The sequence below is a fragment of the Aedes aegypti genome, chromosome 2 (genome assembly GCF_002204515.2).
Source record: "Aedes aegypti strain LVP_AGWG chromosome 2, AaegL5.0 Primary Assembly, whole genome shotgun sequence".
In the NCBI taxonomy this organism is placed as follows: Eukaryota; Metazoa; Arthropoda; class Insecta; order Diptera; family Culicidae; genus Aedes; species Aedes aegypti.
The window spans coordinates 129,274,984-129,300,192 of NC_035108.1; the positions used below are offsets into that span (position 1 = coordinate 129,274,984).

A 25,209-nucleotide genomic window follows, 5' to 3' on the forward strand; every position below is an offset into this window, starting at 1 on the left:
AAAATGTTCAATTTGCGTACTTCCATTGAAATAAATAACGAATGGATGAATTGTAGCTTGTTGTACGTTCCAGTGATGGGACTGCACTTCATCTTGCAATACAAAGCTATAGTTTTCAGAAAAATCACAAATGACTAAAAATTCACCATCTTGTAATGTATTTTTCGTATTTTTTAAAAATCGGGATTGCTCTGTTTTAATAAAGTCGTGAGGAATTAAACTTTCTAATTTTAAGCAAAAAAATGACACAAACTCATCTACAGGTTTTACGATAGTTTCTAGGTCACACCTATCCGTGGTCACCCATTGCTCAAATGATAACTGATCAATATAATTTTCTTCAAACTCAGCGAATAAAGTATTTTCCAATGATGAAGAATCTGGACAATCCGAACAAGATCGTAGATAGCAATTTGATGTTGTATTTTCACACAAAATACTACCAGTTAACATTTTAATATCCTTTGATAAATTGATTCTTTTCAAACTATGTAAGATTAGGTTAATATTTTCGTGTGTTGTGCACACACAAACATTATGTGTTCCTGAATTGGATAGAAGCTTGCATTGCCTTGGACGAAGGCTTGCAAATGAGGAAAAACCTACCTTAATATTTTCGTTAATTTCCTTGAAGCGTGTATACGCTTCTTTCAAAGTAGTCATCATTAATCGTTTTTGGATTGCTTGACGCTTTCCATCTTTTTTTACAGATACATAATCTTTTTGGCCAGGCATAGCTCTACTTACTTCATCGTCTTCAAAATATTGAATTATTTTTTCTTTTGTCTCATCCGTTAATGAAGTACTCGACCTAGCATTTTTGGTTGCAAGACAGTTATTTTTGAATTGTTTTGCCTCTTTTGCTGTATTTCTATTTGTTTTGAACTCATCAATGGCGTCTTGAATAGACCACGAGCTTGGCAGCATCGACAAAATCAATATTTTTTCTTTCCTTGTCGTGGCTAGATTCGAGAACCTTTCCTTCATATTCATAATTACCTCATCGTAGTCTGTATTTTCCACATCCTCAGGTCCTAATTTGAAGAGGTTTCTTCGTACAGCTTCGTTGATTTAACGGTATTTTTTCTCGGGATAATTGACGTAACCCATCTTCGTCCATTTAATCGGAGTCACTTTTATTCCAGCTATCCCTTCGTTGAAGCGTTCGATGTTGACCTTCTGGATGCACTCATCTTCTGATTGATTTGTTGAAACAGATGTCGCTGATGGTACCGTGGCAAGACTATCTGCACTTGGTACTTCTGGTAACTCCTCAGTTGTTGTCGGTGCATCTAGTAATTCCTCAGTTGTTGTTGTTTTCGAACTTCCTGCAACCTGATCCACCGATGATGTACAGATTGCCCGTTTGTCAACGTTTAAACGGCAGGACGTACAAATGCGTAAATTTGTATTCAATGTAGACATTGGAGCATAACCAGCCGCTTTCAGTTTATCTATGGTGCTTTCGGTGAGATTTCGTAGCTCTTTCGAACACTTTTTTTCTGCAAACGGCCTGCACAGTTGAGAAAGCGACTACTCATGTTGCTCGTTAGATTTTAATAAACAAAATCACTTTTAAGTTTTTACTGACTAGTTCGGTGTCGTTTGCTTGACTGAAGAAAAATTTTACAATTAAATCTTTTATAACCATAGTGGTAGTATATTTTTAGCTTTTTCGTGAGTATGTTCATGGTATGTACCTATCATGTTTTTGATGTTGTTGAAGTTACTCGCTTTCTCCCAAATATGATTAACAAAGTCTATTCTCTACCAAGGCGGGTCTATACCCAGGTGTAATCAGATTTTAACTTTGTGGAGAAAACCAGCGCCGAGAAAACCGACCTGCTTTACGTATACTAGATCACCTGGGTATAGACCCGCCTTGTTCTCTACGAGGTAAACTTTTTGCAGGTACTAGTCTTATACCTGTATAGAAAACTTTTTTTGTAGCTTTTGTCTTCAATATTAGATTTCTTATAGGTTTCTTTTATCAAAAGGTTTCAACACTATTGAGAGAATTTTTCTTCAGTTACGTACAATAAAAAATATGACACTATCAAGACTTTAGATCACAACACTGGATCGCGTCTAACTTTCTAATAGATGCTATAATAGTTATGAATAATTAAATAAAATATCATGAAAACAACTTGTTAACCTCATGTGGTACCCTTAACAAAAAATTCAGCAACAAACTGCGGTCCTAAAAAAAATTAACAATGAAAAAAAAAAAAAAATTTCACTAAGTGTCAAATTTGTGAAATATTTGAAATGTCATAACTTTTTTGTTTATTGGCTTACCATCACCAAATTTTTATGGTAGATAGCTAATATAATGGACCGTTTTCCCTAAAAAAATTACGTTGGTATTCCGATAGGGTTTTGAGATATTTGAGTTTTTGTGACAAAAATGATGTTTTTTAATGCAAAAAAAGATTTTTTTTACTGTGTGTATTTTTTTTTTGGAATCTTTATTTAGTTGTCTAACTTTGTTTCTTTAGTTGTCTAACAATCGAACAAACCGTTTTTGCTGTGCAGCTTTTTGAATATTTTTGAACCATTTCCACATACACCCTTTTGAAAAGTTAGTCGTGACTCAACTTGAAGATTTGATATCGGAAAATGACGATTTAGATGGAACTGAAAAACTGTGCAAAGTTTCAGATATTTTTGAAATGGTCGATCAGAATCGACTTGCATGCCTCCGTGGAATCCCTCACCATCGTCGAGCGGGTTTACATTGGGCCTTGGGGTTACATTACACTAAAAGTATAATGTGAAATATCTCAGAAAGTATTGACAATAATAAAATTAACTTTTAGGATAGTATTCCTTGCAGTTTTCTACAGCTACCATCGAATTAAATTCCTGGAACTTGTAGTTTATTTTCACTAAATCATTGAAATCAGGCTTTTTTAAATTGCAACATTTAAGGTTTCATAGAAAATCTCACTTTTAGTTAGACGAACATTATTTTGAAATCTCACATTCGTGTCCATCATAAAAAAAATATCATAAAACTCTATAAAACAAGGGCGAAAGACAATTCTGTTGATGTAACCCCCTCGAAGGTGGGAGCTTGGGCCAATCTTCTTACGTTTTATATTCAAAGGGAAAATACACAAATTCCAATTATTTGTTTAGCATTTGAAAATGCATTACCCATGAATGTATTCCCATATTCATCAAAACATTTCAAGTCAAATTTGTGAAAGTCGTTCAAAAAAAAAATAGACATACGCATTTTCGGCCCGTTCTCACCCCCACCGACGGTATTTCAAACAGAAATGAGGGTTTATGTGAACACGATATGTGAGACGAATCATCCAAAGTTTGTTTAAAAATTACATTAACATATCGTTGTTCCTAAAAAAATAAAAATATGTAATCCTAAGCATCAAACGAGCTAACAATTGTATAATACATCCTCGACTGTACACGAATCGCATCATCTAGTATGTCAACACCCCAGTTGAATATTGCAGCACCCCCCAAGAAGTTTAGCATCAAATCTCGGTTCAATTATGATCTCGTCCTAAAAGCCATTGATAACCAAGTGTGTAGTTTGTTGTTACAGCGCAAACTAATGGATTTAACAACACTGCGATGAGGAAAAGATTATCTTTATTCTTTCATTTGCTTAAAAATAACAAGCTACGTACTCGGTTACCAATGGCGAGATCGTAAATTATGTGGGAAATGTTAAATTGAAGTATTAATTTACTTGACGGAGTATGTTGTCAAACCCGAACTTTATCCCGAAGTAACAAACATTCGAGGTGTTCGTAGTCATGAGCAGGACATGCTCAAAATTACTTAATTTCAGATGCACGCTATTGCTACACATTAAAGTGTTCTGCTTCTAATGGATTTCATCAATCAATACAAATTAGCTGACGACAAGAACTATCTAGGTATTTAGGATCACATATACATTGCTCTCTAAAAAGTGCTGCTTCTGAGCAACTTTGCTGAGGATACGAAAAATCACATAATAAATGCCATAAGACTGCTGAAGAACTTTGCTGAAGACCGCAACTTTGTAGGAAGTAAGTATTCCGAGATTTTGCGAGTGTTGTTTGATCCTTCGACCTTGACGCTTGCTCCTATGAGGGCGAGTGACGAACACTTGTTCGACGTTCAATGCGTTTATCGAATAATATCGCGAATCCGGTTAGGCGCATTCATTTAAAATTATATATTTATCGTTTACCAAAACGAATCCCTCCCCTATATATATATAACCTCCCAGTGTTTACTCGTGGGAGTGCAGAGGACTCCTCGGCTTCCATAAAGCAAGTAACACGTCAACATTTCCCTCCCATCCCAAATTGACCAGCATTCGTACGCTGCCGGCGCCGTTATTGTTTATTATAATAATGAGGGCACCAGTACTTACACATGAGGATGCTACTGATCCCGAGTAGCGTCTGTTGGTTCCCTGTGTAAGTGCAGCTGTTCTTGTAATACCGGAGTAGCATCTGCGGGCGGTCAATCATGCTCAGTAACTAAGTGGGCCTTCTAAATGCTTGGGTCTAATGATGAATTTCTTAACCCCCTGGTTCATCGTAACTCATCACAAATCACAGGCCTGTTAACTTTTCTACGGAAAAATGTTATCTTAAATTAATAAAATAGTTCTAAAAGAATGTCTAACATGAAATTACAACGAACAGTAAGCAAATCTCAAAATTTCATGGAAAATAATGACTTATGAATTATGAGCAATCTGTATTTTTCATATTCGCTCCGTAATCTACGTGCTAAGCTTCTGGTGGATTTCGGTTGTCAATATTTAATCCGGTTCAAGCCGAGTTGAACAATTAAATCAATTTTATTCCAAGTTGTCAATACGGATAAATTTACAGCTGTGTAATGTACATACAATGTACAATGTTAACGGTAATTAAATCTTTCGCATACAAACATATCCCACTTCACAACACATCTAGTTGAAAGCTTCATCATAACCGTACAAGTACCCTTTACAACACTTGCAGCTGGGTGCAGTGAAATCATTATTTAGCAACCAACAAAACTCCCTGCATTCGTTCCGCTCGTTCCGGTTCCGATCCCACGCAAACGCAGGTCAAAAATTTTCGCCGCTGCAAGCTTTTAAGCTTTTCACAAAGTGCCACAAAATGGTTTGAATTACATTTATCTCCGCTACTCAAACAGTGTTCCCGACAAGACAACAGAGGCAGCAGTTGTAGGTGTTCCTACGGGGGCGTAGCCAGGATTCATACAAAATCTGTTAATATTTGTTATGATTTTCGGCCAGCCAGGAGGGGGTAACGACCCCTTTCTGGGTACATCCTTGCTATGTGCCATACCGAACCCAACCCACAAAGCGGGAAAACACGAATAACAGCTTCCTTTAACTAAAATTCTCATCTCGCCTACGTGCTTTTCCTCTCGGTAGTGCTTCGCGCTAAACAAACAGCACAGTTCGGAGGATTTCCGCGTGTAGCGACTACGAAATCGTGCCAGGAATGTAGTAAATTATTTTATTAGTGTAATAAAGCACCGTTCATCACCACCAGCGCACCGCTTCCCAGTTGGTTTTCAGGGTTCTCGTCGCACACACAAGGCTAAAAGTAAATATTTTCAAACTAACATCCACTTCGCCTTCCACGGGCTCAGGATTCCGGGGACTGCTGCACCTGCTGTGTAAAATTTCAGAGCATCCATACCAGGAAGAGATACTTCCGCCGGTACTTTCACGTGCCACTGTTGTTACAATGTGGGTACCTACAGTTCGACGCTCCCCATCATCCTTACACGGGGAGAAATCGGAATTGCAAAATTATTATTTGGACTCATGATATCATGAGTCAGATTGTCGTGATGCAACATAAGAGTTATGTTTTTGTTGATGATTATTCGGAATCATGAATCAAAAGCATAAAATCATTACTCGCGCATCCATTTATGATCGACAAAAAAATGTTAGAACGAGATTTGAACCAAGAACCATGTGGTAGAAAGCAACGTACTCTACCACACAACCACTTTGTCGTATTGGTTTATTGGAGATTAATATACAGTGAAACCTCCATGAGTCGATATTGAAGGGACCATCGACTCATGGAAATATCGAGTCATGGAATAGCAATCCTTTGGAAAGCTGTTTCAAGGGACCATCATAGTAACCATAAAATTTTGTTTCTAGTATGGTTCCATGAGTCGATATCGAGTCATGGAACATCGACTCATGGAGGTATCACTGTAGATGAGTTGATACATAGCACACCGCTTAGTGTTATCACTCTGGATATTACGCTTATGAAAAATAATAGGGGGATTCACTTAATAGCGTAAAGTGTTGCGTAAATCATGCTAAACTGATTATCCTAAATGTTTCATCACATTGCATAAATTGCCGATGAAACATTTCAGAATGATGTCATTCGGCACTCTGTTGATCTAAGAATGCTATGAATATTAGACAAATGATAATCAACAAACATTATGAAATCTGGTTGCGAAGCAGAAAACGGAAAAAATGGTGGACATTGAGGAAAATGAGGAAAAAGCAACATATTGCAACATTTATCCCCATCCCCGTTGGTCTCCAATTTTCTTAACAAGCAAATTTGAAGTTTTTATTAAGTATTACCCTTCGTTTATAGGTTAAGAGAAGGTGATGTCTTATGAGCGTTTGAGTGTTGTGGCCGGAATAGGTGATAAAATTTCAATTTCGAAGAAACCCATCAGATAAACTACGACAACGTATTGACCCAGTACTGGGCTGTCTTTTTGCCAAATAAGTATTACATGAATGCCGATGATCTGAAAGTTGCAGCAGACGCTCCGACGGAAACGAAATTGTATGAAACTGCCTCAAAACAAACCATGTTGGTGAACGGTTGCGATACAATTCTGTGGAACCAACCATTTGCCTAATATTATAATCTCCCTCGGTAATCTAGAATAGGTTTGACGATGGGTTCTTCATTGAAATGGCCACCTAAAATACGTAAACAAATAAAATAAATGAATGATGTTTGCAGCAGACAACTAGATTACACATCGCTCATTTGCCATTTCAAAATTTTGAAGAAGAACATTTCATGTGAAATATTTCATTGCAAACGTTACGCAGAATACAGCTTTACGCGAGTTTAAGTGAATACCCCTAATGATTAGGACTCCAGAAATCATGAGCCAACGTCTTATCATGACCTAACCAATTTATCAATTTCATGATTAGTAAATCATGATTTCAGAATCAGATTTTTATCCGTGTAGCTCGACAGCTCGAGTTCGCTGCTGGTCCTTTTTTTATTATTTGAAATGGCACAGCCAAAGTTCCGTCATAGTTAGCACGAATTCCGCAATGGGTCCTGCTAACGACACACACACGTGTTCGGGTCCAGGAAAAAGAGTGTTTCGTTTGAACGTGATATTTTACCTTATTTGAAGTATGCACTGATGTATTCTGTAAATATTATTTTCAAGCTTCTATTGATTAAACCACTACGGTGTCACTTATTGTAACATATGTTTTAACTTGATTATAATTCATTTGTAACACAGCGTAACAAAAATGACATTTTTGCGTGTCTCAAGGATCAAATTATGTGTCTCTAGTTGATTTTGGGTCGCTGAATCTGATGCTGTTCTCAGAAATGTTCCAGCACGTCACAATTTGTGGTTACAGGTCACCAAAGTTGTATAAAACTTTGGTTTTATTGATGTTTATATGAAATTTAAAGTATGATTTATCAAGCTTTTTTGTGATATAATCTACCAAACATAATAAATAGGACTTGAACTTTCAATTTAGATACAAATCAGTTGAAATTTCACGATAAAATTTAGTTTAAATCGATTTTTTTCAACATGCTTGCAGTCTTTATATAAACTTCTTCGTTTTTCTCATATGGCATAATACAATACTTTTCTAAACCACCAAAAAATAACATTTTACCATCGAAAATATTATGAGCTTTGTTGATAATTATTGTTTTATACATGAAGTTTGAATACTGTGACAAATTGAGCAAATATATTGCCGTACAAGTTGACACACTTGCATGCAAGTTGGCTGAAACAGTCAAATTTTGCATTTTCAACAGTCAATATCTCAAAAACTAGACGTGCCTCGATATTTCTGAAAACGACAATGGACTCAGCAACCCTTAATTTAGTAAATAGTGTTATTTTGGTGCTTGAGACAAAACCGTGTTCCGCAGTGTAATGGGTCTGTAATAATTGAGATATTAGGAATAACTTGTGAAACAGAGATCCTGATTTCGTGATTTTTATTCATGAAATATATCCTGGATCGAAACTCAAAAGAGATCCAAACCATTTTGTTTATCATAATGATCGACTGGGTGGAGTATGTGGAGGAGTTAGAATCAAGTTTTTTCGTCATTTGCAACTAAAGTTTTTGATACAGCTAGGTAAATATACTCTCATAGCTGCCTATTTCCCTATTCAATGCACTGGACACCAAATTAATTTGCTTCAAACTGACTTGCGAAAATTGACTTGTACACGGAAAAAAATCCGTTGCCGGATTCATGAACAAAAAGTCATGATTTCCTAAAATTTTATGTTTCATGATATCATGACTAAAAGTCATGAAATCGTGACTATTATGTAAGAATTCGTATGCTCAGGGCGTTACACAAATCTAACTGTCACTTTCTTCACCTTAGTTAACGTGTTTCATGGCGATCGGTGATCTTTTCTTGTGAAATTATAAAAAAAAGTTTTGTTTTTGAAAATCTCGTCGGCGATTTTAACTGTTCGGAAGCGATGCATTCCCGACGTACTATAACAAAGCAGGTCACAAAAAGCCTTCGGCAGCCGGATGTTCCAGTTCCACTTTCCACATCCGCAGAGTTGTTGAGGAGTGTTCCATGACTCATGCAATCCACCAGCCCAGGGACCATTTACCAAGTCAATTGATGCTTGAAACAACATTTTGCGTACAAACCTAGCCACCGAATGTTCGCGTTTATTACGAAACTATCGGCACAAAAGCAGTAACAATTTAAATCTTTATTTTATTTGTTTACCAATGGCAAATATAAACTGGGATCTTAATTGACGTATAATGTTTCGTTTTCATGAACTGAGTCCATGATTCAGGGATCCTGCTTCATGATTTCATGACTCAACTTGCCACTTTTCAGCACCAAAATTGGAATCATAAATGACAGGCATCTGAAAACATGAAAAGTGCTTATGTTTTCATGACCTGTGTTCATGATATCAGATTCTGCTTCATGATTTCATGACCGAAATTGCCACTTTTCGTATCAAAAATAGGAATCATAAATGACAGATCACTAAATCCATGAATAGTGCTTATGTTTCCATGCATTTTATTCATGGTTCCAGCATACATGCTTCATGATTTGAGGATTTTAATTGCCATTTTTCTTCGCTAAAAATTGAAAACGTAACGTACAACCGGCGTTACGGTAAAATGCTTCATGATTTCATGACTTTTGGTCATGGTGTATTTTCATAACATGAAAACACACTTTCCTCCCGAAATCATGACTCTTTCTCCTGTTTTAGAGTGCCGCATTTTTACCCGTGTAGCAAATTGTTTTGTCATTGTGACTTTAATGCAAAAGATCGCACATGGAATAATTTGCGAAGCAATGCCAACGGCAGAATTTCATTTGATGAGTGCTCTTTAGGATATTTCTCAATTCAATATCCTAGAAGCCCTACTTGATTTTCCTGTTCTAGAAGCCTTCTTCAATTGGTTTGGATTTAACTGACTCTAGCCACCTTAGCCACTTTTGTGATTATTGTTTATTGTTTAATAATGGTAATTACAGCTTAGCTTAGCTTAGCTAAGACTGACTACACATATCAACGGTTGCTATTCCGTGATTGACCGAAGTCAGTGAAAATGCACAAAGAATCAACTAGAAGTTCGGCTGGGATTGGCCATAATCTTCTTCAATGTGCACAATTCAGTGCCTCTATTTTTACATGGTCAATAACGGCGCCGGCCACGTCCTTGCAGTCAGGTGGGATTGGGGGAAGGAATGTTAGTGTGTAAAATTTGCTATTTGGAGACCGTGTTTGCCTCTGCATCTCCACAAAGGTTACTGGAAGGGATGTTTGTTAATGGGGAGAATCGTTGGGTCACAGGATTCACTTTGATAAGCGATTAGACCATGATAAATAATTATTTGTGAGATATAAACATGCTTATATGTAAATATAATATTTTCATTTGATATGAACAATATCTATGTAGAGAAAAATTATGCCGACACTTGAGGTGACGAAAAAAATGTTTAACATAAAAATGATTGAGAGCTGATAAAGTATTTTATTAAATCTTTATTCAATATCGGTATATTATGAAAACAGTTTATCCAAAAGAGATCAAAATAAAAACAATTAAAAATTTAATTCAGCAAAAAATAAGCATTTCAAAATAAGTCACACTATAGCCAAATTTTCGAAACAAAAGGATGAAATATCCGAAATTTGTGTTTAAATTCGAATGCATTTCAAAGTTCAAATTACTTATAAAGAAAAAGTATTCAGATACAATTATAACTGATTCTAAATAATGAAAACAAAAAAAAAAACAAAAATTAACATAAAATTCGCGCAAAATTTTTTAAGTAAATGTGGTTAGTTGGTCTTACAATCCTTGTGTGAGACATCCCCCCAGACCCCTCCCCCTTCTTTTGGCAACAAAAAAAGCGTGGACAGGAGGGGTTCAATATTGGTTTCAAACGGATATCTCAATATCTAAATGAGCTATAAGGTTGATGTCTTCGACAAAATTATTCAACAGATCGTCTATCTGGCAGTGATGAATCTGATTGAATTTTTTTCCGTTAGGTGGCGCTAGTAAAAATTTTTCTTCAATTGTTTGTAACTCAAGATCCTTAAAAGCTGGAAGGTTGGTGTCTGCGGCAAAGCTAATCAGCAGTTCAAGGGCTGTCTGGCAGTGAAAAGTCTGATTGGAAATTCATCCGCTTGGTGGCGCTAGTAAAAACAAATCATCATTCTTCTCTACCTCAAGAGCCTTATCAGCTAGAAGATTGGTGTCTTCGACAATGTTTTTCATCAGATTGAAGACTATCTGGTGGTAGAGGCATTGAATATGAATTTATCCACTAGGTGGCGTTAGTAACACATTTTCTTCAATTGTGTGTATCTTAACATGCTGATAACCCCGAAGTTAATTTCAAAAACTATCTGTAACATTTGCATTTTCAAGAAATTACTGACATTCGACCAGAAAACTTACTACTAATTCATAAAATCTTTCAACAGCCTATATACCCAATTCAAATTATAGGTAATATTATAGCTTTGCCGAAGACACCAACCTTCCAGCTTTTAAGAATCTTGAGATACAGACAATTGAAGGAAATTTTTTCCTTATCCCAATGATTCCAATTATTTAGAGAAATCAAGAACATTGATAATATCGTTGTGTGGTCATTAAATGTGAAGTTGGTAAAATACGGCATACTCTCATGGGCTGGTCATATTGTGTAAAAATTGTGCTAAATTTAGAACCTATTATAAATCATTTGGCTTCGTGATGTGTCAAATTGGTCTTCAAGCGTTGAAATTCATCGAAATTAGAGTAACTATATTATTGCTCTACGAACTCCATGTATGGAGAAAAGCCAAAAACACTAAAATCGATTTTTTTTTTCGAATTTTTGCAGATGAAAGATTTTTAATATATCGCATGCTTTGCTTGTCTACCAAGGCAAACTTTTAGTGAAAAAAGTTCAGAGGTTCATGAAAGTTCGAAAATATCGGTGTTCCAGCACAACGTGAGGATCTTGAGATACAGACAATTGAAGAAAATTTGTCACTAGTGTCACCTAGCGGAAAAAATTTCAATCAGATTCATCAGCGCCAGATAGTCCTTGATCTGCTGAACAGCTTCTGAACACCAACCTCCTACCTGATTTGGATGTTGAGATATTCGTTTGAAACCAATTTTGGACCCCTCCTGTCCAGGTAAAGTTGCCAAGAGAAAGGGGAGTTGTCAGGGGGATGTCTCACACAAGGATTGTAAGACCAACTAATCGCATTTACTTCAAAATATATTTCAAATTAATTGATCTACTAGTCTCCGAATTGTGGTCATTTAAAAATTCAAGGTTCGTCTCGGGCTTTTAAGGGTTAAGTGATTTTACAGGGTGTCTACTCGTTTACAAAATAGGAATTCCTTGATATTTCAAGGTTTTAAAAAATAATTCCAGGTTCAAGAAACATCGAATTTCAGATGGATGGCAAATTAATGACAAAATAATGTTAAATCAATAGTGTTTCAAGCTTCCAGTTTTTTTTTTGAATGCATATTAAAGCTCTTGCAAGGTGAAACAATATCAAAGCTTAAGTTTTATTCATCTGTACTTATTGTATTTGATAAGGATTTTCATATCGTTTGTAAGAGCCTTGACCATCATTGTAAGCTGAACTAACTTTAAAGTTTGATTTTATGGCTTAAATAAAATTCAAAAACGGAATTTTGCTCTCTTCCCACGTTTTGGACACATGTATTGTACCTTTTTCAAAGAATTAGCTGTGTTCCGTTCTATTGTTTGCCCACAGCATAGGCAACATTTGTACAACAGCATAAAACGAGTTCCCCGTTCAGGTACTGTACGAAAGTATAAATCCAAAAACGTATTGTATTGTATTTGATACATGATGAATTCCCAAGTAACATTGATAGCTGCACAACAGCTTGTTTAGCTAAAATGTAGTTTATGCAGTTTATTTTCAGCTGAATAAGCTATTATTTAGCTCTCAATGTTACCTGGGTTATTTGCATTTCATTCGAATACGTTCAAATTTTCTAAATTTCAAGGCTCTATTTTGTCTCTTTTTTCTCTGAAAAAAGAGACAAAATAGAGATCAAAGCAAAAAGAGTTTCTTCATGAAATCAAACCAAAGATATCTCTGAGAATATTTCAATTTTTTTTTTTCATACTCATCGTGACATTACATAGCCTGGTTTTTGCCAAATATAATCACAGAAATTAATCCAGAGATCATCAGGAATTTTGAATTGTTTCAGATATTTTCCAAGAGATCCCCAAGTCCTCCAGGATTTTATCCGGTGTTTCATTTTATCGATTTCCCTAGGACATCCTCTAAGACTTTCGTTTCGAACTTCTTCAAAAATTGAACCAGATTTTTTTCCTCCGGTGCCTTCAGGGAATCCTTATAAAATTGTCCTTCAAAATTTCTTCAAGATTTTAACGAGGATTTTTTTTAAGAATATCTCCAGAAGTTATTTAGAGATTTCTTTAGGAGTTCCTACAGTAATTCTTCGAGTTTCCCAAGAAAGTGTTTAAAGATTTGTAAAAGTATTCTTCCAGATTTTTTTCCAGGCAATTCTCCTTGGAAATATGAATGAAATTTTCTTATATAACCTCTGATGAAACTTGTGTGTGTCTGAAGTCACCCTTTATGAATAAGGAAGAATGTTCGAGCAATTTCTAGTAAAATTGTTAGGATGATCAAAACAAACAAATCAATCTAAACTCAGGATAATATCCTGCAGCATTTTCTAAATTACTTGAAAAATATCAGACGGAATCCATTAATCAAATGTGGAAGAGGATCTTCTGAAAAAAAAATGCTGCAGTGTTAACAAGTATGAAAAATATCTGGGATAATTGGTAGACGGATTCCTAGAAGAATTTCTGGAGAGATCTCTGTAGAAGTCCCTGAAATTAAAACTATGGTGAAACCACTTGAATAATTCCTGAAGCTTTTCCATCGAGAAGTCTGAGATAAAAATCTTGAAGAATTAGATGAATAGTCTCGTAACAGTCTATGAAGGTTTCTCTGGTACTTGCGGAATTTTGCATCAGAATTCACTGCAAGCAACATAAGAAAAGACTAATATGGTTAAAAAAAATAAAGAGTTTAGAAACCATTTATTAAAAAGAGAGACATGCATCAAAATAGATACCAAGACTCTAAAAGAGACCTGCTTCCAGCCTTAAAATTAATGAATTAATTGTTCTGACATTATAAATTGAAAGTTGTTTGAATTCCAGATTACTTTTTCAAAAAAAAAGGTTTACCAGTTTTTCTGATTACGAATTATTTAAAAATATTGCAAGAAAATATTTGAATCCATCACTGGCGCTAAACTTAAAAGTGCTGCAATACTCGGTATCGCAACGATTTTATACTCTTGGGGGGTAGTGTAAATATACATTTATCTAGCACCTCAAAATCACGAGATAATATTCATTTTAGGTGATGCTAAACTTTTTGAGGTGCTGCAATATTCAGTATGAGTGATGCAATAAGCGATTCCATGCTTTTGATGTGTAGTGTAGATATATGAACGTCTTGGGAAGTTGATAAAATTTCATACCCAAAAAGGTCCCCACTGGACAGCTCAAAGCAGTGCATCGATTGCGGCTCAGCCGAAATTTTCTGGTGGGTGTTGAATATGTTTTTTATTCTGATTTTTATCAAAATCTTCTGAAAGTTTCAGTTTTTTTTTTCAGGTTCCACAAAAATCCCTGTTAATTGGGTCCTAAAATTTCTAATGAAATATTGTTTTTATTTAATAACACGAAAAAGCATGTTACTGTAACTACTTTAGCAATTTTTCCCGCTCAAATAATGGCTATATCATGTCTAAACTTTAATTTAAAAATTTGGTCCATAAATGAACCTTGACACTTTTGATCATGTTTGATGTTCGCTTAGTCGAATAAAACACCACAGGGGTTTTAGTTCGACCACTGGGGTTGTTCCTATCTGACATTTCGTAAGGGACACGGAAAACAAAATACACCCAAACTATGAGTTTAAGCCAAAGGATGTGACAAAATCTAAAAAAATGTATTTTTGGCTTAAACCAACGGAAAACATTAGAAAATTGAGTAAATATGTGTTTTTGGCCTAAACTTAAGCGTTTGGCACTAAAATTGGGACAGGGCTTTAGGACCCTATTTCAGGTTTTTCCAGGTAGTAGAAACTAGAGATGGGCAAAACGGCTCTTTTTGGTGAACGGATCCGATCCGAATCACTCACTTTAGTGAATCGGATCTTTTGAACGGTTCATTGGCTTAGCGGCTCGTAATAAAAGCAAACTGAACCGATCGAACGGATCCAACGATTCATTCCGCGTCGCGCGACTTGCTCACCATTGTACGATCTTTTGCTTTCTCATGCTTCGTACATTCTTTCTTTCCCAGAAACACATGATTCACCGGTCACGAACACCATAGGTATTCAGTCAATAGGCCAGGGGAAGTGGATCACCTAGAGTGAATTAATAGCAGAGAAAAAGTAGATTTTGTATGGAAATTGACAAGAAAATTAATGACAAGTTCATCCACTTCTCCTGGCCTATTCCCCCTACCCGAACGAAACGAACGATGCATAATTATGCGCTTTACCATTCAGGTGGGCACTTTCTCTCTGTATCTTTCGTTTTCCTGCAATGCAAGTGGGCGGGGCAAATTTGTCTGTCTATGCTGAGAGCGCTGAGAGCCGGAGCACCAGCTAACTGTGTGGCGTGGCGCGCAAAACAAGGCACGTGTCAAGCGTTAACAAAGCGGAGATACTAACGAAAGTGAATAGAAAAGTTCGTTCTATTTATTTGTCAAAAAGTGTTTTTAGCTGATCCGTTGTGGGATTACTGATCTAATGAACCGACCAGCCGAACCGAATCGCCAAAAAAGAGCCACGGATCACTCGTTCAATTGAGTGATTCGTTTCTTTCGAACGGCTCCGATTCATTTTGTCCATCTCTAGTAGACATCCTGTTGCAATATATTCATCCAGACGACTATTTCTTCAATGCACAATAAATGGATAAAATAAAAATCGATAAAAACAATTCTTAAACTATATTTTTTGTAAAATAAATGAGTTTTGAAAAACTTTAATAATTCAATTAAATCAAAAAAAAAATATTAAATTTAAATTTCTTCTTGATGTTCAGAAAAGTTGTCTAAAGCTCCAAACTGATCGCTCATTTCGATGCAATCAACATTAACCATTTCATCCTTGGAAGAAATCTCGCATTCCAGAAAAACGCCCTTTCTTCCATGTTTGCCACGTTTAGTAAAAGTTTTGAAACCCACTTTTTTGGAACGAAGTCGTGAATTCAAAGATTCATCCTTCCTTTTGTTCGTGGTTGCAACCATGTTTAGTGAATAAACGAAAGAAGAAGTGACCTTCTAAGAAGTTTTTCCCACGACGGTGTCCAAGAAATATTACCACCGCTAGTTATCGCTAACGGGTCCAACGAAAAGTCGAAGGCACAGGTCCAAAGAAGGATCGAAAAGGGATCAGTAGATATAAAAAGAAGCACTGTGTAGCAGAAGTACTGTTCTATTGCCTTAGGTAGTTTTAAAATCTCCCGAGAACAGAAACAAATTTGTGTACGCACAGCAGCATTTCGCCTCATTTCGATATGTTCAGAAGTGATCTTTGAAGAGGTCCATCAACGGAATGAACGATAAACTGAAGTCTCGGATCCTACAAGGTCCAAAAAGATATCAATATGTATATAAAATCGTACTGAAAAGTATTGTTTTTATTTTGTAGAATTGAGAAGCACTGTTTTATTGCTCTACGTAGTATGAAAGCATAAGCCAGCAGAAATAATTGTTATACACATATCACGAGCGTACGATGCGTACTGATTTTGATCAAAATAAATGCAACGGAACGAGTGAGTAAGCTGTATGAATTCATCAAACTGGCATTAAAACTGCGTAGATATAGAACACGAGCAATTATTCATTCAATCCATTATCTACCACCCCCAACCAAGGTAGTTGTGGGAGGGGATTTCCGCTATGAAATTCAACTCTATGAAAAATAAAATCCCTTAATCCATTCCACGTAACATAATATGTGCGTTGAAATGTTTGGTTAGCCGGAATAAATCGAAACCAGTTTCCGTGGATATTTTAGGTTACTGAAAAAAAATGAATAGATTGACTGATTAACAGAAATGATTTGAAAATAAAAGAATTGATAGGTCTGAGAAATTTATTATAGCTTCCCAAATCGGGTGTATTTGAAATCGAATCTCTTATTGTGCCTATGATTTTTTTTCAATTTTTCATCAACGATCTAATAATTCCCGAAGAAAGTTTATTCATAATCCACACATATTGGAGTCCTTCAGTCCCACAAGCTACCCGATTAACACTTGAACTCACATTTCGACATCCTTCCCTTTTGATTAGATAGCGAACGTGGAAATGTATAACCTATCTTCAGCAGCCGCAACTCACCCACAAAAAGTAACACACTCGTCAAAACCGTACAACAGTTTCGGGGCGGGAGAGCTTCATACACCCCCTCGTAGGAACCCACAATAGCTTTGAATGCCCTAACCCCCCGATGCAACCCAGCGAGTCAAGAGCGAAAGTGTGCACAAATTACTTCCAACTAGTTGAGCGGTAAATTGTGTGCAAGAATGTCGAGAACCACTTCTGGGAGCAATGACGGTAGACGCCTCACTCCGCCACTCCTCTGTCCTCTTCCTGGCAACGAAGATAGAACCAGAAAAGCCCTCATGACTACGAATATGATGCTATTTGTTTCCGAACTGCAACATGGAGATGGCTTTGACCCGGGCATTGCCGAAAAAAGAGCGCCGGGGCAAATAGAAAACGGGAACTGAAGTGGATTTTTTTGGTGCGGGCGAACAATCATGTTGGAGTTTTGATGGGTGGGAAAACTGGAGCCTCCGGAACGGTTCGGCTGAAGGCTCTCATTTGGAAATGCAGTTTTATTGCCTTTTGTTGGGACGCGTCATCGACCGGGGTGACTTTGGAGGGGTTCAGAGAATTTGAACATTCATTTCGTTGACGAAATTTCGTATAGATAAATTGGAAATTGTGACAAAATCTACGAAGATTTTTTTGATAATATCATAAAAAATGTTGAAAGAAATCATTTATCTAATTTCTTTTGTTCGCTTTAATTATGAAATATTTATTTCATACTTCTTGATTTGAAAACTTGGTAATTTAAACCAAAAGGGAATGTTTAAAAAAACTCCAAACAAATAAGATTACGAAGAAAATGAAACATGACGTCAAAATCGCACTCACACCAACAATAGAGCGAATAGTCCACTCAACGAGAACAGATCGTAAAGCATCTTCATTAATCTTGATTGAAATTTCAGTTTGCATCCAGTCTAAAACTTCCTCAAACGCCACTTGATTGATAGTTCCATGCTTGTCTCGGTAAGCTGGCGCTATTTCTTCTGCAAACTTCAGAGCCCCGTTATCTACTTACATTTGGAACGGCCTGATGTCTGGGTGGCATCTGGGGACGCATCCCTGCCGGTGGTGGAGGAGCTGGGCTGTACCGTGGCTGCTGTTGCATGTTGCTGTTGTTAATGATGATGATATTGCTGCTGCTACTGCTGTTGATGATGTTATTGTTCTGCAAATAGAAAACAGAGATGGAAAATAAGTGGAAAAAAGCCAACTTTAGGGTAAATGTATTATTTGTGCTGCACCTAAGGGAAAACAGCTACAACTGATGAAGTCAAAAAATAAGTAATTTTAATATATCATTAAATAGATTTCAAATTCTTTTATCATTCAAATGTATGAAAATAGCGATTGATTTAAAATTTCCCTGAAAAAATCCTGTTCCTTCAGTGGAGGTTTGTACTAAGCATGGTTCCTTTAATTGCGCACTTTCTTATGGAACCCTCCACTATGGTTACTTATGCACCACTATTAGTGCATGTTCAGGCTAAGTTTCGTGGATATTATTCGATTATTTATACCATTTTTGCATCGTACATCATAGAAAAATATCACTTGGTCATTTATCCGAAACATGTCAAAACACACTACCTCCACTATTGGAGCTACCTCCACTAAGGGAACGTTTATCCTAGCAGTAATATATACAACGTGTAAAAAAGAGAAGCACCAGTTAATTATTAATGCGCTCGGTGACTTGACGCTTTTGTTTACAAACTAGACGACGACGTTCTACGCGCGTTCCGGTGTGTCTCAGATGCTTCTTTTGACAAACGACCGTTTTATTCCAGAAAACTCTGCGGAAAAACGAGACAAAAACAGCGCGCAAAACCTTCGTGCACACAGCATAGTGCAGATAGTCGAAGGCAAAAAAAAATGGCTGAGAAATAAAATCAGTAGAGAAGTAAACGCGATTGAAATTCATAACCTTTTGTCCCATTCGACACCGAATTCTGTTTTGACTGTCGGTTGTCTGTAGTTGTTGTATTGTAGGGGGACTGGGGGTAGTTTGCCCACGTTAAGGACAACAGCGATTTTAGATGTGAAAAACATTATTTTATGCTCTTTTTTAGTTATGGTCGGATAGACAAACATGTTTTCTACCAAATAGTTGAAACAGCTATTCATTTTAACTTTTCTGGGGTTTATAAATTATTATTTAAAAAATGCTTGCTTAACTGCATATGTATTGTTTTGCGGGGTAAAACGCCCCGCTTGAGTTCGGCGTTAGCCATGCTGTAAACGAACGCACACAATCATGCTTGTATATGAGTTGCATACATCCGGGCGTTTGTTCAGATGTTATTGTTCAATAATAGTATACATGCTGATGCGAAAAATGTACATTTGTAAGGTTCCAATTTTTGCGTAACTTCAACGTGCCATTACGTTTGGTAGAATTTGAATTCAAACGGCTGTTTTGGTGTTATGAAATAGGGGTGGGCGTTTTGCCCCCAGAGTTGATTAAAGTTTAGGTCCTTCAATAAGCTTTTTGAGGGCAAATTTAACATATGTTTTGCACGTAATACAAACTATGACAGTGCACAAGTTGGCTCTCGGCAATAGTTTCAGAAATTTGGTTGTTTATCGACCTAAAAAATGACATTGAAAATCGCACAAAATTGCAACGAAAACAGCGAAAAACGTTTTTATACGATTTTATCAATTTGGTTGAGAAAACCACATAAAAACATATTAGGAAAAGCATTTCTATCCATTTTCTATGATCTAGGGTGAAAAAAAGCATTCTAAAACACATCATTCGGCCAAATCGATGGTGGCGCGTTTTACCCCCTATGGGCATATTACCCCCAGTTCCCCTAAGCTGTGCAGAAAGGCTGTCGTTTCAATGTGAAATCATAGTTTGAAAGATTAGTTATAAACAGCAAAAAAATTGCTGGTACTTCTTCCTCTCGATTACTTATTTTTTATAGTTTTTACCATAAGGTAAAAATAGTGCGCCATTTTAACCCTCTAATACCCAACCCCGCCTTTAGACGGGGTACACTTTGGAATTTTATGTATTTTTTCGTAGCTCGGAAATCAAAATGATTTTAATTTTGGTTTATACCTTGACTCATAACTCGCATATAAGAAAAGTTTTTTATGACTTTTGAAACTTTTTTGTATTTTTAGAAATTGTTTGACAAATTGCATTCTTATATAACCTACAAATGCCTGGGCTTCATTTAACGTGTAATATAAAAAATCGTACCTTTTATATTTTTCTACGATTAACCTATCACAAACGAAGAGCCTGGTGGTATTAAAATCATGTCAAACCTGTTTTTCCGTTAGTTACACGGAAAATAAAATACGCTCCGAAAAAAAATTAAAAATTTAATATTTTTAAAAATACCGTAACAATTTAAATTTTTATTATTGCCAAAAATCAACAACTAGAAAAGGCTTCAAGAACAAATGAAAAAAGCTAGGTATGTTCAAAAATAAAATTTATAAAAATCAAAAACCAAAATTTAAAAATTTGCGAATAAAAATAAATAAATGCCCAAAACGTGTTTGGAACGATTTTAGATAACGAAAAATAATACTTAAATCGAATATAAAAATTTGGGTATTAGAGGGTTAATTATTTAAATAATTGGTTTTGTTAAGGTATCTCAAAATCATTACATTTCAAAAAGCCAAATAAAAATGTAAAATGCATGTACATATGAACTATATAAATCTCTTCTTCTTTTTGGTGTTACGTCCCAGCTAGAAGGACGCCTAATTTGGATTTCATATCGAGAGGGATTCGCGATAAGGGCCTATCTGACAAATCAATAAAAATGAGAGAATAACCAATGAAATTCTCATGTGCAATTTTTAATCCCAATTGGAGAAAATATACAGTCACCCCACGCAGTTGAATCACCCACAATTTATGAATCAGCTGATTTCAAAAGACAAAATTATTATCAAACTTATCACAAAACATCACAGAATCATTTTTACTGATAAGCAACACATAGTGTTCAGCCATTTCAAGGATTTTTATCTCAGTAAAGTAGCCCTTGATCGCGGTATGAACCAACAATATTACTAAATTCTTTTTGTAGCTTTTTGGGCTGTATTTTTAGGCAACTTTGTAAGCCGTGTGGCTATTGACGCTTAGCTAGAAACGACGTTTTAAAGTTAGTTTCAAAGATTTTTTTGTGAGAGATTGAGCCCAGACAACATTTACAGATTCAATATACATAGCTATGAGAGATAAATGCGTATTTATACGGATTTGGCTAAGATTTTTGAGTAAAATAGTTGATCAATAAATTGTGGGAAATATACACACCAGTCACAATTTATGAATCAGCGTTCAAACTACTATTACTCAGTATTTTAAAAAATGATTCTTAGTTTCAAATGATTCCCAATGTAAAATTTTGTTCCGGAAGAGCAACAGTGATTTGAGGCCGTTCATACACTACGATTTTTTTGGGGAAATGGAATCTTAACATACCTACTAATGAATTTCCATGATTAAAAAAAAAACAAATTTTTATGAAAACAGTTATTAAGGGGGATTATAGTCTTATATGGCTATAAAAATTGTGGACGTTGTTTATGCAAGGTCTCAAAGATTATTATGTTGAATAATTTTTTGATACATAAAAAATCCTAAATTTGTGAGGAACAATAAGAAACAGTATAGATGTAAAAAATGTATTTTTTTTTAGTTACACCTGATAGGCTCTTCCTGATTTTTCTATAAAAACGGGGTATTGCTTTTGCAGATGGACCAAAAGCAACGAGTGGGAAAGAAACGAACTGGTTTGCATCCTCTCTGATTGATATGAATACCAATTGTTTGTCATTTTTGTGATCTCTTTTGTTGCACGTAAGTTTTTTTAGATTTACTCCAAGGCTAAACTGTTGACTCTTCTAACAAACACATGGAGAAGCAAAAGGTATTCACTCTTTTAAAAATAAAAAATCAGAGGCCATGGAGTATTGTTTACATTCATGTAGCCGATTTTTTTCACGTGCGTAATGTGTCACCATATAATCGCCATATAATATTGGAATCCTCACACCGAGAAAAATCTGCACGTCAACGTCGTATGTTTTACTTATAGATTTGTGCAATGAGGAAAACCACATAACTTGAGTGGGGTAGCCATATGAATTTCGTCATTGACTTCACGGTATAATAACATGTGTATCAACATTAACGTTCCAGTCGTCGCGCGGCCACAGTCAGAACCACCGCACTGCTGTTGTGAACCAAAAGCGATATTTTTCAGCAGTCTTGTACAAAATACAACAGCGCGACGACTGAAGTGTTAAGTTGTCATGTGAAGTAAACATGAATGTCTAAATATAAAATAACGGAAACCAACTGATTTGCTTATTTAATTCAAAATGTAGTGGCTTTAGATAGCCATGTGTGACAAAACATGAATGTCATGAGACTGAAAGAAGAAATTTGGTAGCAGAACTATTGCTACCTAGAATATGGATTCAAGGCTCCTCTGCTTATCGCAAGCTCACTTGATTTTTTTTTCATACAAGTGAGTTTGCAACAAGAGGGGTGCCGCAAACCTATAATTTGGGAAGCCCGGGATTAGCATATTCCATTTTTGTCAAAACTGAAAACCAGGAAAATTTGTCATGAAATCTGAGTTTTTTTCTGAACCATACCTTATATTCCAGGTTTTTATAGAAAGGAAGAATCCTCTTATATCGGACAACATTACTAATAGAAAGAAAAACGAATCCGCAAATTTTCCTCTAACACTTTCAGCTTCAAAATTTGCTTCTTCTCTTTGGAAGCATGACGATGACTGTCGTTCGGCACGAGGTCCAACCGCAGTTTAGTTCGCTATGGGTTGATCACAAACAATTTAGAAGTTTTGAGCATGGAAATCGATAGCAAAGCTCATCAATTTCATCATAACAAACTTGTTGCGCAAATCTATGAATTGACCAACTTGAACATGATGATCATGACACAAGCTAACCATAAGCAAAACACACTGAATCCGTGTTGGGTGATGAGCTATGCGTCCATAGGTTTTTTTTTTTTTTTTTTTTTTTTTTTATAGGCACTCCGTGCTCTTGGCCACTACTATGCCGAGTATCAATCTATTTATAGTTCATATTGCTATTTCTCTCATACCGAGCAGGTAGAGGAGAGTGCTGTCGTTCGTCCAATCCATATCCATATCGAAGTCCATTGGTGTGCGGTGGTTCATTTTTCCGTGTCGTGTGAGGCAACAGCCTACAAAGAGGGTCAGTGTGTCTCAGTCACCATCCGATACTGACGAAGGATGGTTGTGTTCCCCAATATACGGTCCTTCGTGCGGCGTCTTCTGGTGGCTGGACGGAGTTTTTGTGTGGGGGGATTGGGAATCGAACCCATGACCTTCCGCTTGGCGAAGCGAAAGCGTAACCTGGAGGCTACGGGACCCCCCATGCGTTCATAGGTTGACGCATACAAATCTTAAGGGAAAGCTTCGGGAACTTACGTGGAAAAATTATGGAATCCTTGTTATCGGTTGATGAATCAATCCATGAAGCAAAACAAAGGAATTTAACGTGTAACATACACGAAGTTTGCAAGAAAATCACAGGATATCGATATGGACGTTAATGAATCGATCCATAATTTTAAACACACAGATCGAACGTGTGGATTTTTATCAGTGCAGTAAAGGCAGTCGAAGAGTCAAGCATTTATGAGTTCTGCCATCTAAATCTAATGATTGTGTAATTACTTTACCTGCAATCATCCTCCAAATAAAGAAGCTCCAGAAGCATATAAATCCACAAATTCAATGTTCACTACACGCAAACAAATGTTATTGTATAATCTACCGAATCCATGGTAGAATTAAGAACTGCACCAACGATTTTCAACCGACTACAAAAATCTGTTAAGTTTACTGGTAAACTTACTGGTAAAAATTACTGACCAGTGTAGTAAATTTGACTATGTCCATAGTAATCTCGACTACAAAGCATTGTATTTCAATCTGTGACACCCACCGTACAACACAGTGTGATCAAAAGTATAATGCCAAACTTGTCAAAACTACAATGTTTGTAGTCATAAATACTACAACTCTGGTTAAATAAACAGAATATATTTTCTTGTGTAGTGATGTTGACTATGTTTTGGTAGAGTTAACAGATTAATGTAGTTGAGTGAAAATCGTTGGTGCAGCTCTTAATTTGACCATGGATTCAGTAGTTTCTACAATAAAATTCATTTCAGTGTAGGCCCGCTCTGTTACAACATTAAAAATCAAGCAATGTCATACAGATTCTTAAAATACTTGGTTGCGGTTATAACAAACGTTGTCCGAGGCAGTGTTCTAATAAACATATGAACTATAAGGCATTTAATTACAAAAAAATTGAAAGTATACAACTGATTCATAAATCGTGTTCACATTAATTCATATTTGTGGACAACTTTTTTGCAGATTCATAAATTGTGGTTTTAGACAATGTTCAAATAAGTGAAAATTTCAAATGTTTTCAACAATTTTAATGACAATATTGTGCAAGAACTGCAGGTATGTACCATTCAGCATTGATTTCATAAAAAAATATTGTTTATTTTGCTCTCTATAATTTTTCAATTTTGAGCAGAGCCTTAAATGATTCATAACTGTGGGACCAATGTACTCAAACTTTAACCTTTCCACACTCAAATACACATTTCATAAACCTAGTTTTAAAATCCTCATCAATACCACACATATCTCCTACAATTTCCCTAGCTATTTCGTACTAAAAAAATATTATAAGGTTTCGCCTTAAACGCACTCAAGGATGCCAGTATCGCCCAATGTTATGAGCCTGTAATCGATATTATTTTCAGTGTCGCCTATTACTTTTGCGCCGTGTTTACATTCTGGTTTCAATTAAGCCCGCCATGTACGCCTTGTTTATTTTTTGTTTGCAGTGTCGCCGTTTACTCTCGCCGTGTTTTGATTTCGATTTCAGATGTGCC

The 25,209-nt window shown here is 36.0% G+C and overlaps 1 protein-coding gene across 7 annotated transcripts in view; it reads right to left on the bottom strand.

Moving 5' to 3' along the window:
* The window catches only part of LOC5565828 (protein alan shepard), a 765,716-nt gene extending 747,300 nt beyond the window's left edge, over positions 1-18,416 (bottom strand). For all 7 annotated transcript variants that reach the window (XM_021842342.1, XM_021842341.1, XM_021842339.1 and 4 more), the window contains exon 1: positions 18,268-18,416. In XM_021842342.1, coding sequence (XP_021698034.1) covers positions 18,268-18,357 — 90 coding nt within the window. In that variant the 5' untranslated portion in view covers positions 18,358-18,416. The remainder of the gene's footprint in view (positions 1-18,267) is intronic.
* Positions 18,417-25,209: the final 6,793 nt, after the last annotated feature.